At 43.2% G+C, this 14,286-nt stretch overlaps 1 protein-coding gene and 1 pseudogene across 2 annotated transcripts in view; one reads left to right on the top strand and one right to left on the bottom strand.

Moving 5' to 3' along the window:
* The window catches only part of Atp6v1e1 (ATPase H+ transporting V1 subunit E1), a 19,709-nt gene that overhangs the window by 4,531 nt on the left and 892 nt on the right, over nt 1–14,286 (bottom strand). The window contains exons 2-7 of the mRNA XM_008847906.3: nt 10,295–10,360; nt 7,610–7,719; nt 6,990–7,056; nt 4,777–4,866; nt 3,693–3,761; nt 783–877 (exon numbers count right to left, since the gene is read on the bottom strand). Of these exons, the coding sequence (XP_008846128.1) occupies nt 783–877; nt 3,693–3,761; nt 4,777–4,866; nt 6,990–7,056; nt 7,610–7,719; nt 10,295–10,360 (497 nt within the window). The remainder of the gene's footprint in view (nt 1–782; nt 878–3,692; nt 3,762–4,776; nt 4,867–6,989; nt 7,057–7,609; nt 7,720–10,294; nt 10,361–14,286) is intronic.
* LOC103745894 lies at nt 1,937–2,415 on the top strand (annotated as a pseudogene). The gene has a single exon (XR_003851863.1). The product of XR_003851863.1 is annotated as a peptidyl-prolyl cis-trans isomerase NIMA-interacting 4 pseudogene (transcript).

Consider the following 14,286-nt stretch of genomic DNA (forward strand, 5'->3'; position numbering starts at 1 on the left):
AAAAAAAAAAAAGAAATGAAGTTAAGGCCCAGTGAGAATAAGTAAGCAGTCCAAGATACGCAGACAGTAAGTGGCAGAATGGGAAGCAAACTCAAATCTGACTATCATGACGTCCTAGGTTCAACAAACACAAAACAAACCCCCATGGCCAATTCTGATGACAGTGCTCTCAAGTTGCTTCATACACTTCCCATTAAGTTCATAACATGCCCCCAAAATCCCATCCAATGTTAGGAAGTAGTGGTGATGTGACATTGGACAGACAGGCAAAATGCAGGGAATCATCCAGCTCTACCCTCGTAGGAGTTTCTAAAGCATGACCCCATCTTTGTGACGCTTACTAGAGGCTCTGGTCCTGGAAATGCTGTCAATTCCTCAGTCAGTGGAAATCCTGCAGTTATTAGAATGAGTCTGCTGTCTGCATCAATTCTTATTTTCAATAGCTGCTTAGGACTGTCTTCCCCCCACATCCACACAGAACTCTCCACCCAGCTCCAGGATCAAGCAGTGGCAACACTACCTCTCTGACCACAAGACAGGCTTATAGGGAAGATGTGCTGGTACAAGGAGAGCTCTGACAGGAAAACAGTCATGTGCACATGGGGAACCAACCACAACTCTACCCTTGCAAGAAAGACCTTGCTAAAGAAAACACTTTTCTTATTTGGGGTTCAGGGCATGGGCTCAACCACTGAGCCACATCAGTCAAACACTTTTTAACAGACTCGGGGCCAAAGTCATTCTCACAGTAAGAAGCCAGACGCAATAGGAACATTCCTTACATCTCTTCAGGCAGGTAAGCCTCCTGATCAATCTGGACATCAACATCTTTTTTGGTGGCAATTTTATACATAGGAATTGCTTTTTGTACTGCGGCCTGAAGGAAAAAAAAAAAAAAAAAAAAACCAGAAAATTAAAGATTTTACTAGGGATTATGGAGCAGGGACCTGCCCTCCTGACAAGGAACAGATCATACAAACAAACAGATCATACAAACAAGGATATTCCTATTTATTTCAAGTAAAAGCATACTTTGCTGAGGTGTCAAACGGTGCCATTCCTGAGAATGGTGAACACAGGAGGAAGATGGGGTGTGATCAATGGGCTTGGCAGCTGATTGAACATGCAAAAGACAGGACTGACAGGTGTGGGGCAGGACAATCTGGCTGTTGGCTTGAGCTTAAAGCTGCAGCTAAGCCAGGCATGGCGGCTCACGCCTTTAGTTCCAGCACTTGGGAGGCAGATGCAGGCAGATCTCTGTGAATTCAAGGCCAGTTTGGTCTACATAGTAAGTTCCAGGTCAGCTGAGGCTACAGGGAGACCCTGTCTAGTGGTGCCACCGTACCTCTTACAACTACAGTTAAAGTGTTGGCAAGATGGCGAGAAATGAGAGCTTTTGTGTACTATGGGTAGAAACGTTCAACTGTATGCACTTCCACAAAAAAATTCCAGACTGAACTTATGTAGGCAGAAGTCATGCAGATATTTCAGAGCCTCTGCATGACTTTGCTTCACTTAAATACTACATTAGCATATAGTTGAACATACATGCATACATTCAATAGCTAACTGTTCCTCAATGCAATGCAGCAACACTGTGGAGAGCAACCCAGACCTGGGCACTGACTCTACAGAAGTTTCAAGAAAAAGTCTGCTCAGTTCAGGGAAATATCAGTGTCACCTAGGGAAGGCTAGCTGGCTTATTCACACCTCCAGAGACCACTACTCCCTTGGGGAATTCTGCACAGTGATGTCAAGCCTGGCCTGAAGGTTCAGAATGTGGTGTCAACAGACATGGATCCAAGCAACTGAAATGGCTCATGAAGCAAACTACAATTTCTTACAATACAGTCCATAACTGAGGGGAATGGACACCTAAGTTCCCTATGGTACATTTTCTTTCCTAGGATACAAGTTTCTTAGGGAGACATAACATAAGAATTCTAACTACAGACTCCCACTAGAAGAGTTGAGAGTTCTACAGCAAGCGTAGACGATGCCGCCCAAAGGAAAAAGTGGTTCTGGAAAAGGGGGAAAAGGAGGTGCAGCCTCTGGGAGTGACAGTGCTGATAAGAAGGCTCATGGCCCCAAAGGTGGTGGCAGTGCGGTAAAGGTCAGACACATTCTGTGTGAAAAACACGGCAAAATAATGGAAGCCATGGAAAAGTTAAAATCTGGAATGAGATTTAGCGAAGTGGCCACACAATATAGTGAAGATAAAGCCAGGCAAGGGGGTGACTTGGGTTGGATGACCAGAGGGTCCATGGTGGGACCATTTCAAGAAGCGGCATTTGCCTTGCCTGTAAGTGGGATGGATAAGCCTGTGTTTACAGACCCGCCAATTAAGACAAAATTTGGATATCATATAATTATGGTTGAAGGGAGAAAATAAAATCATATCAAAGACAAAAAAAAAAAGAATTCTAATTACAAATGTACTAATGTATGACACAAATGGAATTGTAGGGAACATGGTATTCATACCCTTGCCCCAAAGCAAGTGATGGGAGAGGAGTGTCAATCTCAAGAGCACCCCATAACAATAATCAGAGCAATCAGATCCTTGTCTGTGCCACATTCTTTCTTGAGATGTGTGAGTGTATTTATCCGGCAATGGCTGCTTCCTTACAAGGGCCTCTTCGCTCCAGCCCAGGAGAGTACCTCTAACTATCTGACTTCAAGACTGTGATACTGGCAAAGCTCCCAGAACAGGAAGCAGGTTACTAGCTCAGAGTTCTAAGTCAGCCTGGGCGACATAGTGAGATCTTGTAGGAAAAAATGGAAAAGGGGACTGGAGAGATGGCTCAGCAGTTAAAGAGCACTGGTGTTCTTGTAGACGACCAGGGTTTGAGGTTCCCAGCCCCCACATGGCAGCTAACAACCACCTGTAACTCCAGTTCTAGGGGATCCAACACTCTCTTCTGGTCTACATAGGTACTGCACAACATGGGTGCAATATACTTATACACATAAAATAAAGGTAAAATAAAGGGAAAGGAGGAAAGAAAATGAAACCAGGGGCTTAAAATTACAGCCCAGAACGTAACCAACTCCTCTGATTCTTATGGTTGAACTATCTATTTTAGGTATACAATGTAGTGGATTGTTTTTTGTTTTTCTGAGACACGGCTTCACTTAGCCCAGGCTGGCCTAACACCATTATCCTCCTGCCAGTGCTGGACATGGAAATACCAACATGTTTGCTGCTTTTGTTTTTTCCTTTTCCAGACAGTTTTGCTAAGATCCCCAGGCCAATCTCTAAACTCCTGGACTCCAGCAATCCTCCTGGCTCAGTCCCCAGAGTAGTAGAGAACTACAGGCATGTGCTACTGTACCCAGCACTGAGCTATTATACATATGCATTTCACTGGAACATTTTGGTCTTTTTTCCCCCCACAGTACTAGGGACTGAACTCAGAGCACTTTACAGCTACCTCTATCTTCAGCCTGGTCTTTTATTTTGACAGATGTTTTACATAGTCCTGGCTGGCCTTGAACTTACTATGTATGACCCTGAACTCTTCTTGACTGTTCTGCCCCCACCTCCCCGAGTAATGAGATTACATACTTTTGCTACCATATCTGGTTCTTTCTTGGATGCTGGGGGATGGAACCCACAGGCCTCATACCACACATCCAACCCCAATGTCCCCACCCCCAGCCTTTTAAAACAAAAATTCTGAGTTCTTTACCTTCACCAGAGGGAAATCTTGTTTTCTGCAACGCACAATCATCCGGGGCTCTAACAGCTGGTACAAGCCCTGTAAGAAGTAATCAGAGTCCATCAGTGGACAACGCAAACTATAAAATACAGAGACAGCAGGACAATGTTTCAGAAGTTTTTTAAAGTGTTACCTGGTAAGCACCCCAAAGATAACAGTATGAGAACACAGAAAGACTACCCTGTGTCACCAATCAGGTCCAGACCCAGAGCCCCAGTGGTCAAATTCAAATTCCTATAGAGTCCCATTAGCCAGACAGAGGACAAATATTTTGGGTTAACATAAGTCAAATTCATAACCTATAACTTAAATGAAATTTTTTTATGTGTATGAGTGTTTTGCCTGTATATACGTAAGTACACGCATGCAGTACAATGTTCACGGAGCCAGAACCGGAATTGGAGTTATAGATGGTTTATCAGCTGCCATGTGGGTGCTGGGAACTGAATCCCAGTTTTCTGTAAGAGCAGCCAGTGCTTGTAACTGCTGAGCCATCTCTCCAGTTCTTAAATTTTCTTTTTTATAGTACTGGGGATTGAATCTGGAGGCCTTACACAATCTAGGCAAGTGTTCTTACTTTTCCAGTAAGCTATATCCTCAGCACCAAACAATGGTTTAAAGCATTTTTTTTTCTTTTTGAAGCAGGGTCTCCCTGTAGCCCCAGCTGTCCTAGAACTCACTATGTAGACCAGGCTGGCCTTGAACTCACAGAGATCCGCCTGCCTCTACCTCCCAAGTGCTGGGATTACAGGCGTGCGCCACCATGCCCGGCTTGGTTTAAAGCATTTTAAAGGTGAAATCAAACTAAGGAAGTTTAAAGCTGTAGGCTAAAGGCAGATTGGATTGGAGAGTTAGAAAGGACTAGTACAAGCGCATGAAGACTAGTAACCTGGAAGCATCATCCAGACAACATCGCCATCCTGCACAATGCACAGGAGGAAGAAAAAACAAGTCAAAGTGGGAAGACGGAGTAGTCTCTAAGAGTTCGTAAATGCTCCCAGAAACATGGCTGTGCACGGCACACTTAGCATATGAGCATGGCATATGAGCGTACCTGGAGGACCAGCCCATCCAGCAGCACTTGGTACCTGGTCGTATCTTTCGCCACCTTGCTGAGTCTCTGTTTTGCCTCATTTAGCAGATCCTACAAAGAATGGGAAAGAAAAACATAATCTACTTATCACACAGCTCATGCCCATCACCTCACTGCTGGGTTTTCACTCAACACACATGTTGTGTTACATACATTATTAACATAAGAAAGCACCCCTGCCCCTCTTGCACTGGGCAAGTATTTCTGCAAGGAAGCTAAAGCCAACCTGAGATACCATTCTTTTTCAGAGAGTTCAGTCCAACAGATCTGCTCAGTCCAGAAACCTACACAACTGATAAGACACAAAAAGATCTTCAATCCTAATGCAGAAGGGGAAGGACCGCATGACCCTCTGGCCAGGCACAGTAGTATATGCCTGCACTGCTGGGGAGGTGGAAGCATGGGGAGCTCAAGGCTTGATTGAGCTACAAAGGAAGCTCCAGGTCAGGGTAGGCTACACCTTGTCTCAGAAAAACACCAAAACAGCCAAAATCACGTAGGTGACTCCAAAACTGCCCTGACTTCCAATTTAACTTGCACATGCTCAGCCTGGAGGGAGTAAGCCAGAACAATTTACCAGTCAAAGCACAAAGAATTCAATTCTTTTCTATCCCAGATTACCAACGAGCTTTCCCAATGGGGTTGTTTCAAACAGTCACAGATCTTATTTCCTTTTTTGTTTTTTGAGCTACAGGCTCTCCCTGTAGCTCCAGCTGTCGTGGAATTCATTAGGTAGATCAATCAGGCTGGCCTGGAACTCAGATCCGCCTGCCTCTGCCTCTTGAGTGCTGGGATTAAAGGCATGCACCACCACACCTAGCTTTTTTGTTGTTTTCTGAGACAGTCTATCACTATATAGCCCAGGCTGGACTCAAACTTGCAGAGATGCTGCTGCCTCTTGAGTATTGGAATAACAGGCATGCACCACCACCATGCCCAGTTTTATGTGGTGCTTGGGGATGCAACCCACACGATTATATTGAAAGAGTTTTCAGGGGCTGCAGAGATGGCTCAGCAGTTAAGAACACTGATTGTTCTTGCAGAAGACATGGGTTTGAATCCCAACACCCACATGGCAGCTACAACTGTCCGTAACTCCAGGGGCTCCAATGGCCTCTTCTGTCCTCTGCAGGCATTGCATGACACAGGTGCACTTACCTACATGCAGGCAATACACTCATACACATAAAATAAAAATAAAATATTTGAAAAAAAAGTTCTTAAACATAAGGTGTACTCACTTTAAGTTCCATTTTAAAACATTTTATTTTGGTTTTTTGAGACAGGGTCTCCCTGTAGCCCCAGCTTGTCTAGAACTCATTAGGTAAACCAGGTTGGCCTCTCAGTCTCAGAGATCTGCCTGCCTCTGCCTCCCAAGTGTTGGGATTAAAGGCATGCATCACCACACCCAGTCTACAACTCTTATTTCTCCACTTCATAAGGAAGGCTGGGCCTCCATAGCAAACAGTGACACAGCAGGCAGCCTTTCAGTTCCTAAATATAATACAACACCTTGGACCGTCTCAACTTAGTGGCCTATTTCTGTAGGTTTCTACTCTCTTCCCTGAAAGACCATAATACTTTCAAAATAGTATTCTTGTTTCTTTGTTAAATTTATCCTATGCATTGTGTCATACCATGAATGCTGTTTATTATTGCCCATTAAATAAAACAAAAAGCGATTCTTAGTCTTGCACTCATGGCCCTATATTAATCCCATGCCACCTTGCTAGCCTCATGTATTCTACAGCTTCCTCGCTGTTGTATGATCTAGGAGTCTTACATTCAGGAAGCTCAGAAGGTCACCAAAGTCCAGGCTGGACTCAAACTTGCAGAGATGCTGCTGCCTCTTGAGTACTGGAATAACAATACTCAATTGAAATAATTTGTGTCAGCATTTATCAATACCTAGTTCAACGATTTGCTGAACAAAAGCTTTTCTCTCTAAAAAATATTCATAAACTGACTACGGTTGTGCATGCCGGTAAAGCCTACACTCAGAAGGCTGAGGCAGCAGGGTCAGGGGTTTTAGGCCAGTCACATATTGAGACACTATCTCTCTGTCTGTCTGTCTCTCTCACAAACAAATTTCTAAACGTTAACTAAAGACTCTCTATTCAAGGAAATTGCATAAACATTTTATAATTTTATAACTGTAGGGGCTAATTACTCACAGTGATGAGGTCATCTCTTGCTCTGAGGACTTTGAGTCTTGCTTGATTCATCAAATTGGACATTTGACTACAAAAGATATGAAAGAACATCAGTATAACATAAAAAAACAAAGACTGCAGAAAATGCACAACTTTCTATATGAATACAGAGAACACTTGTTAAACAATAAATAACGCTGTAATAATCCTGTGAGGTTTTCATGTTCTTTCTCATCTTTTGTAGTTGTTGGGTGGTGGAGATAGGGTCTATCTGCAGACCCTTAATCATCCCTGTCATTCCTGAATTTGTTAGAAAGTTCAAGGTCGGAGCTGGAGAGATGGCTCAGCAGATAAGAGCACTGACTGCTCTTGCAGAGGACCCAGGTTCAATTCCCAGCACCCACATGGCAGCTACAAACCGTCCTTAACTCCAGTTCCAGGGGTATCCGAAGCCTTCTTCTGACCTCCACAGCACTGCACAACACGGGTGCACTCACATACATGCAGGCAATACACTCATACACATAAAAGAAAAATAATTAAATATTTAAAAAGAAAATTCAAGGTCAGTCCAGGCTACATGAGACCTTGTCTCCGCACAAACACTTTTTAGTTCACTATGATAATCAGGATCTACTCACATTTTCTTCTGCTGCTCAATCTGCTTTTCTTTCTTCTCATAATATTCCATAATCTTCAGTCTTTGGGTTTGCACAAGACGACCTTTCTCAATGTTGAACTCCTCTTCTGCCTACAAGGAGTTAATATTAATTTTTAGTCACCCATTTTATTTTGAGCTCTGAATACTTATATATGATCACTTATTCCCTATATAAAACAGAAAATTTTGTTTTTTGTGAGTTATCGTCAAAGACTATGTCCTTCTTTCTTTTTGTGTTTTTTTTGTTTGGTTTTTTTTTTTGTGACAGGGTCTCCCTGTAGCCCCAGGTGGCCTGAAACTGGAACTCACTATGTAGATGAAGCTGGCCTTGATCGCAGTCGAGATCCACCTGCCTCTACTGCTTGAGTACTAGGACCAAAGGTGTGCACCACCACGCTTGGCAAAGATTAATTTTAAAGATGTATTTTGTTATTTTCCATTATGTCTATGTATGTGTGTCTGTGTATGGGTATATGCATGTTTGAGTGCAGGTGCTCTTCAAGACCAGGTGGCCTCAGATACCCTAGCTGGAGTTAAAGGCAGTTGACGTGAGCACTGGGAACTAATTTTAGGTCCTCTGCAAGAGCAGCAATATGCTCTTAACCACCAGGCCTCTCTCAGCCACAAATTTTTTTCTTTTTTTTGGTCTTTTTGAGACAGGGTCTCCCTGTAGCCCCAGCTGTCCTGGAACTCACTATGTAGACCAGGCTGGCCTTGAACTCACAGAGGTCCACCTGCCTCTGTCTCCCGAGTGCTGGGATTAAAGGCATGCGCCACCACACCTGGCTAACCACAAATTTTTAATGTGTATGTTTCTGCCACATGTATGTGGGTGCCTGCAGAGGCCAGAAGAGTGTGTCAGATCTCCTGGAGCTGGAATTATAGGTGTTGTGATCTCTGTGCGTTCAAGGTCAGCCTGATATACACAGTGAGTTCCAGACCAGTCAGGACTACATAGTAAGGCCCTATCTCAAACTAAACCAACTGAACAAATAACAAAAAATCTGTGGAAACAAAGTGTAGAGGTGCACCCTTTAATCACAGTGCTCAGGAGGTGGAAGCACTTTTTATAAACTTCAAAGTTGGGGCTGGAAACATGGCTCAAGTGGTTAAAAGCACTTGCTGTTTTCCCAAGACCCAGGTTCAGTTCCCAGCACCTAAGTGGTTATTTACAACCATTTGTAACTCCATTTCCAAGGTATACACGCCCTCTTCTGACTCTAGTCATCGGCACACATGTAGTGCACTTACACACATGCAGGCAAAACACTCGTACACATAAAAAATAAATGCTTTTTTTTTTTTTGGTCTTTTTGAGTCAACGTCTCCCTGTAGCCCTGGCTGGCCTGGAACTTGCTATGCAGACCAGGCTGGCCTGGAACTAACTCACAGAGATCCACCTGCCTCTGCTGGGAGTAAAGGCGTATGCCACCACACCCAGCTTAAAAATAATTCTTTTTTTTTTTAAAAAGACTTTATTGGTTTTTTTTGGTCTTTTTGAGACAGGGTCTCCCTGTAGCCCCAGCTGTCCTGGAACTCATATGTAGACCAGGCTGGCCTTGAACTCACAGCGATCCGCCTGCCTCTGCCTCCCGTGTGCTGGGATTAAAGGGTAGCTGGAGAGACAAGTGTGGGTGCTGGGAACCGAACTCTTTGCCTTTTCGGTTGCGAGCCTGCACCTTTAATGGCTGCGCCAGCTCTCCAGCCCTGTTTATTTATTTTTTTTAATGTGTATGAGTGTATTGCCTATATGTATGTGAGTGTACCTGTGTCGTGCAATACCTTGGAGGTCAGAAGAGGGCTTCGGATTCCCCTGGAACTGGCTGCCATGTGAGCTGGGACTTGAACCCGGGTCCTCTGCAAGAGCAGTCAGTGCTCTTAACTGCTGAGCCATCTCTCCAGCCCCCAAAATAAATAATTCTTTAAGAAAAAAAGATGGCTCAAGTCTGAAGACTGGAGTTCACGGTGTTCAAGTTCCAGGACCCATATGGTAGAAGAGAACTGACACCTGCAAATTATCCTCTGACCTCCTGCACCCACAGATGTAATTTTTTAAAAATTTTAAAAGCTAGAGAGATGACTCAGCAGTTAAGATCGTGTCTTCTAGAGGACCTAAGTTCAATTCCCAGTACCCACATGAGGTGCCTCACAAGTGCCTGTAATTCTAGCTCCAGGGGTTGCTACCTCCGCCTCTGAGGGCACCTGCACTCATGTGCACATACCCACAGACAGAGAGAGAGAGAGAGAGAGACAGACAGACAGAGACATAGACTTAAAAATAAAGAAAAAAAGGGATGGGGGGGCTAGAGAGTACTTGGTACTCTTCCAGAGGACTGAGGTTCAGTTCCCAACACCCAAATGGTAGGCCACAACTGCCTATAACTCTAGTTCCTGGGCATCTAAAGATCTCTGTGAACACTACATGCATGTGGTGCACATACATACAGACAGCAAAAACTCATAACATAAAATTTAAAAAAAAAATCTTTAAATAAATAAAATCCTAAAAATGTTCAAGTATGACATATAATGAAACCAGTCTGTGCACTAACCTATAAAAATACAGATATGCTCTTATTGAGCCTATGTGATTTTAAATAAGTCTAGCATAAATTGCTTAGCAGAACACAGCAGTAGGAAGCAGTGACAAACTAGACAGCCTCACCTTCGCATCTATTTCTTCTGCTTTCTCATTGGCTTCTTGTTCAATGAAAGCCATCATGTGTTTAATCTAGGAGAGAAAAGATATTTTCTAATTCAACAAGATGATGACAATGAACGTTTCAGATTTACTCAGCAATCTCTTATTGAACGTTTGTTATACACCAGGGCTGACAAGGACACATGGCAAAGTTTCCATCCTCAGGAAAACTTACAATCTGGAATCTGTCCTAGCAAACAGAAAGTTGCCATAATTCATTACCAAGGATAAACAGGACATCACCATACCTCAAGAAACTAGGAATACTTTAGAGGACTGATATAAACACACCCATGCTACATTCCCCTCATGCCTGTCACTTTCTCTTCTCTAACTCCAATAAAGTATCAGAAGCTAACCTCTGGGGCTGAAGAGATGGCTCAGTGGTTAAAAGCTGGCTGTTCTTCAGAGGACCTAGGTTTGAGCACCTAAATGTCAGCTCACAAGTGCCTATAACGCCAGTTCCAGGCACACACATATACACATAAAATTAAAAACAAATCTTTAAAAAAAAACCAAAGCTGGCTTCCTATATCAACACAATCTGTTTTGACTTCTGCCCTTCTCTTTTTATTATTTTTCTCTATGTGCAAGTGGTGGTGGTGGGGCAGCTGGAAGTGTGGCTTTGTGGTAGACCACTTGCTTAGCATGAGGCCCTGGGTTTGATCCCCAGCACTGCAAAAAGAAAACGGAAATTAAGCTTAAAAAAGGAACAAGCTGGGCATGGTGGCAGATGCCTTTAATCCCAGCACTCAGGAGGCAGAAGCAGGCAAACCTCTGAGTTTGAGGCCATCCTGATCTACATAGAGTCCTAGGCTAGCCAAGGCTACACAGTGAGATTTGCCTCAAAAATAAAACAGCCGGGCATGGTGGTGCACACCTTTAATCCCAGCACTCGGGAGGCAGAGGCAGGCGGATCGCTGTGAGTTCAAGGACAGCCTGGTCTACATAGTGAGTTCCAGGACAGCTGGGGCTACAGGGAGACACTGTCTCAAAAAAACCAAAAAAATAAATTAAATAAAATAAGACAATTATTTCACAGATAATACTTTACTCGAAACATTTGGAATCGGTAGCCCAGAGCTGTACATATGGAAAACCACTGCCCTTGCTTAAAATTCAGCCTTCACAGATTCAGAGGTTGGGAGGGAGGGGGTCAGAGTGAGGAAGTGTCTCCACAAATTCTTTTAGAAGTTTCTTGGAACTTAAGCTGGAATCAAAAATTAACTAGGGCTAGGAATATAGCTCAGTGGTAGAACACCCGCCTAGCATGTAAAAACCTTGGGAGTTCCACTCTCCAGCATCACAATTTGGGAAAATAAATAAATAAATAAGGTACTAGGCTAGCAAAATGCATCAATAGGTAAAGGCACTTGCTGCCAAGACTGAGGACCTGAGTTCAACCCCCAGGGCCCACTTAATAGAAGGAAAGAACCAACTCCAGAAAGAAAGTTATCCTTTAATCTCTGCAATCATGCCATGGCATGCACCCACCTACATATAAGTGTAATATTTAAAAAGTACTTTAAATACACTAATCAAAACTGGTGTTTATAAAGCTACAAGATCTATTTGTCCTCTCTGGATGAATCTTGTTTCAAACCTGTACTACCTGTCTTCATTAGTTGTGCTGGACCCCTCAGAAACCAGATCTACCTAGATCAGCCTAGCCTAGAGCAAAAGGCACTCATTTTTAACCCACAGAAGCCTATTTACAGTAAACCAAGAGTCCAAGTCAGTCCCTTAAGGACATTTAACTCCACCCCAAGTAAGAAAAAACACACCTTTAAAAAATGCTGTTTCTTTTTGCTAACCCAGTAATTCAGTTTTTTTGGAGTCAGGGTCTTCTAAAACTTTGATGAAATAAATGACCATAGTCTCTAGACAAAAAAGCAAATATTAGGGGGCTGGCTTAGTGCTTGCCTACCATGTATGAAGCCCTGGGTTTAATGGGCAGCACCACTCCCCCTACCCCAAAATGACATAATACAGAAAAACATTTTAATATGGTAGGGAAAAGGGAAATCTAGGATTTACTGAGCACCTACTATGTGCTTATACCTGTCCGATATACTGCTGAGAATATACTGAATAAAACCCATTATCCTGGACCTTGGAGTGTAACTCAGTGGCAGATCACTTGTCTACCAAGGCCTGGGTTTGTGCCCTAGAACCACAGAAAGAAAACAATCCCCTCAAAAAGCAAAGAACCTCTGGCCTCACAGAGTCACACACAGTGAGGTGGAGTATAGACTATAAACAAGATTGCATTAACTTCATTTTATATAAAGAAAATATAAAAGCTGGGTGTGGTGGTATATGCCTTTAATTCCAACACTCAGGAGGCAGGGAGATCTGTGAATGAGGGCAGCCTGAGTTCCAGGTTTGTCAAGACTAGACAGTGACACCCTATCTCAAAACAAAAAAAGAAAAGTGATTTGGAAGGTGAAGAAATGGCTCAGGAGTTAAAAGCACTGACTGCTCTTGTAGAAGACATTCAGTTCTCACCCACATAGTGACTAACAACCATCTGTAACTCCAGTTCCAGGGGACCCAATGCCTTCTTGTGGCATGTGGTGCACTTACATACGTGTAGGCGAAACATTCTAAACATAAAATAAAAATAATTTTTAGGGGCCGGAGAGATGGCTCAGTGGTTAAGAGCAATGACTGCTCTTGCAGAAGACCTGGGTTCTATTCCCAGCACCCACATGGAGACTAACAACCATCCTAACTCCAATTCCAGGGGATCCATTACCCTTGGAGGTCACATGACCTCCGAGGGCAATGCCTGACACAAGTGCACCTTACATACATGCAGGCATAATACACTCATACACATAAAATTAAAATAATAAAATAATTTTTAATTGAAAAAAGAAAGTTATTTGCATCATGGGTTTTTTTGCTCTTCCTTATCCTGACAAGGACTAAGAGGGGAATTAGTATTGTGACTGCCAAGAGCACGGAAGGCCACCGAGCTTTCCCACAGCATCAACTTTTCTGCACGTTCAAAATCAGAAGCAATGTTAAATGTTCCAAAACCTCATTTCCTATGAGAATATGGTAGGATTTCTTAACCCTCTTCATAAATATTATCCTTATTTCCTTTTTGTAATGACCATACCATAGGCCCACCCCTCCACCCCCCAAAGAAGAAACACCTCAGTGTTCTTAGTGCATAGTCAGTTAGTATAAAATGAGAAGATATTTTTATCAAAGAGATGGAAATATCAAATACAAAAACATCTTACTAAGGCTCACAAGCCAGTGAATGTGAGTTAGTCAGAAAATTTTCCTAGTACTTGGGAAAAGCAAACCTAGTTCTCTATACAGACCTTAAATTGCAGCTTTAAACTTCCTTTTCTGAAAACTCATATGCAGTTGGATGGAAAAGTATGCACCTATGATCTGGGCACTTGGGAGGCTGAAGCAGGATTGCCACGGCTACATGATACCAGACTAGCCAGGGCTACAAAACAAGTTCTTGTTTTGAAACACCAAGGCGGGGGAGGAGAGACACACAAGAAAACCCACTGACAATATGATTATTATATGCAAGGGTCCAGGTGTCAGGATGTCAATTAGTTAGACAATGGAAAACATTTTTTTCTCTTGTTATAGGCCTGTCAACACCCTATACGCCCACACCCTCCTCCGGCTGTCTTATAAAGGTCTTACAATGTTCCTTTATTTTTATTTTATTTATTTAGTGTTGGAAGTCTGATTTTACAGCCCAGGATGGCCTGGAAATCATTATCCCTCTGCCTCAGTTTCCCAAGTTCCTGGGACTATATGTGTGCCACCACAACTGACCTAAAGAAGAGTGTGCACACCGGGACTGGCATCCCAGCACTCAGGCGGCTGAGGCAGAAGGCTCAAAACGCCAAGCTTGGAGCTGGATCCCAGCCTGGGCTACAAGAGACCCTCTCTCCAAAAAAAAAAAAAAGGAAAAG

The sequence above is a fragment of the Nannospalax galili genome, unplaced genomic scaffold (genome assembly GCF_000622305.1).
Source record: "Nannospalax galili isolate Female #2095 unplaced genomic scaffold, S.galili_v1.0 scaffold1104, whole genome shotgun sequence".
Taxonomy (NCBI): domain Eukaryota; kingdom Metazoa; phylum Chordata; class Mammalia; order Rodentia; family Spalacidae; genus Nannospalax; species Nannospalax galili.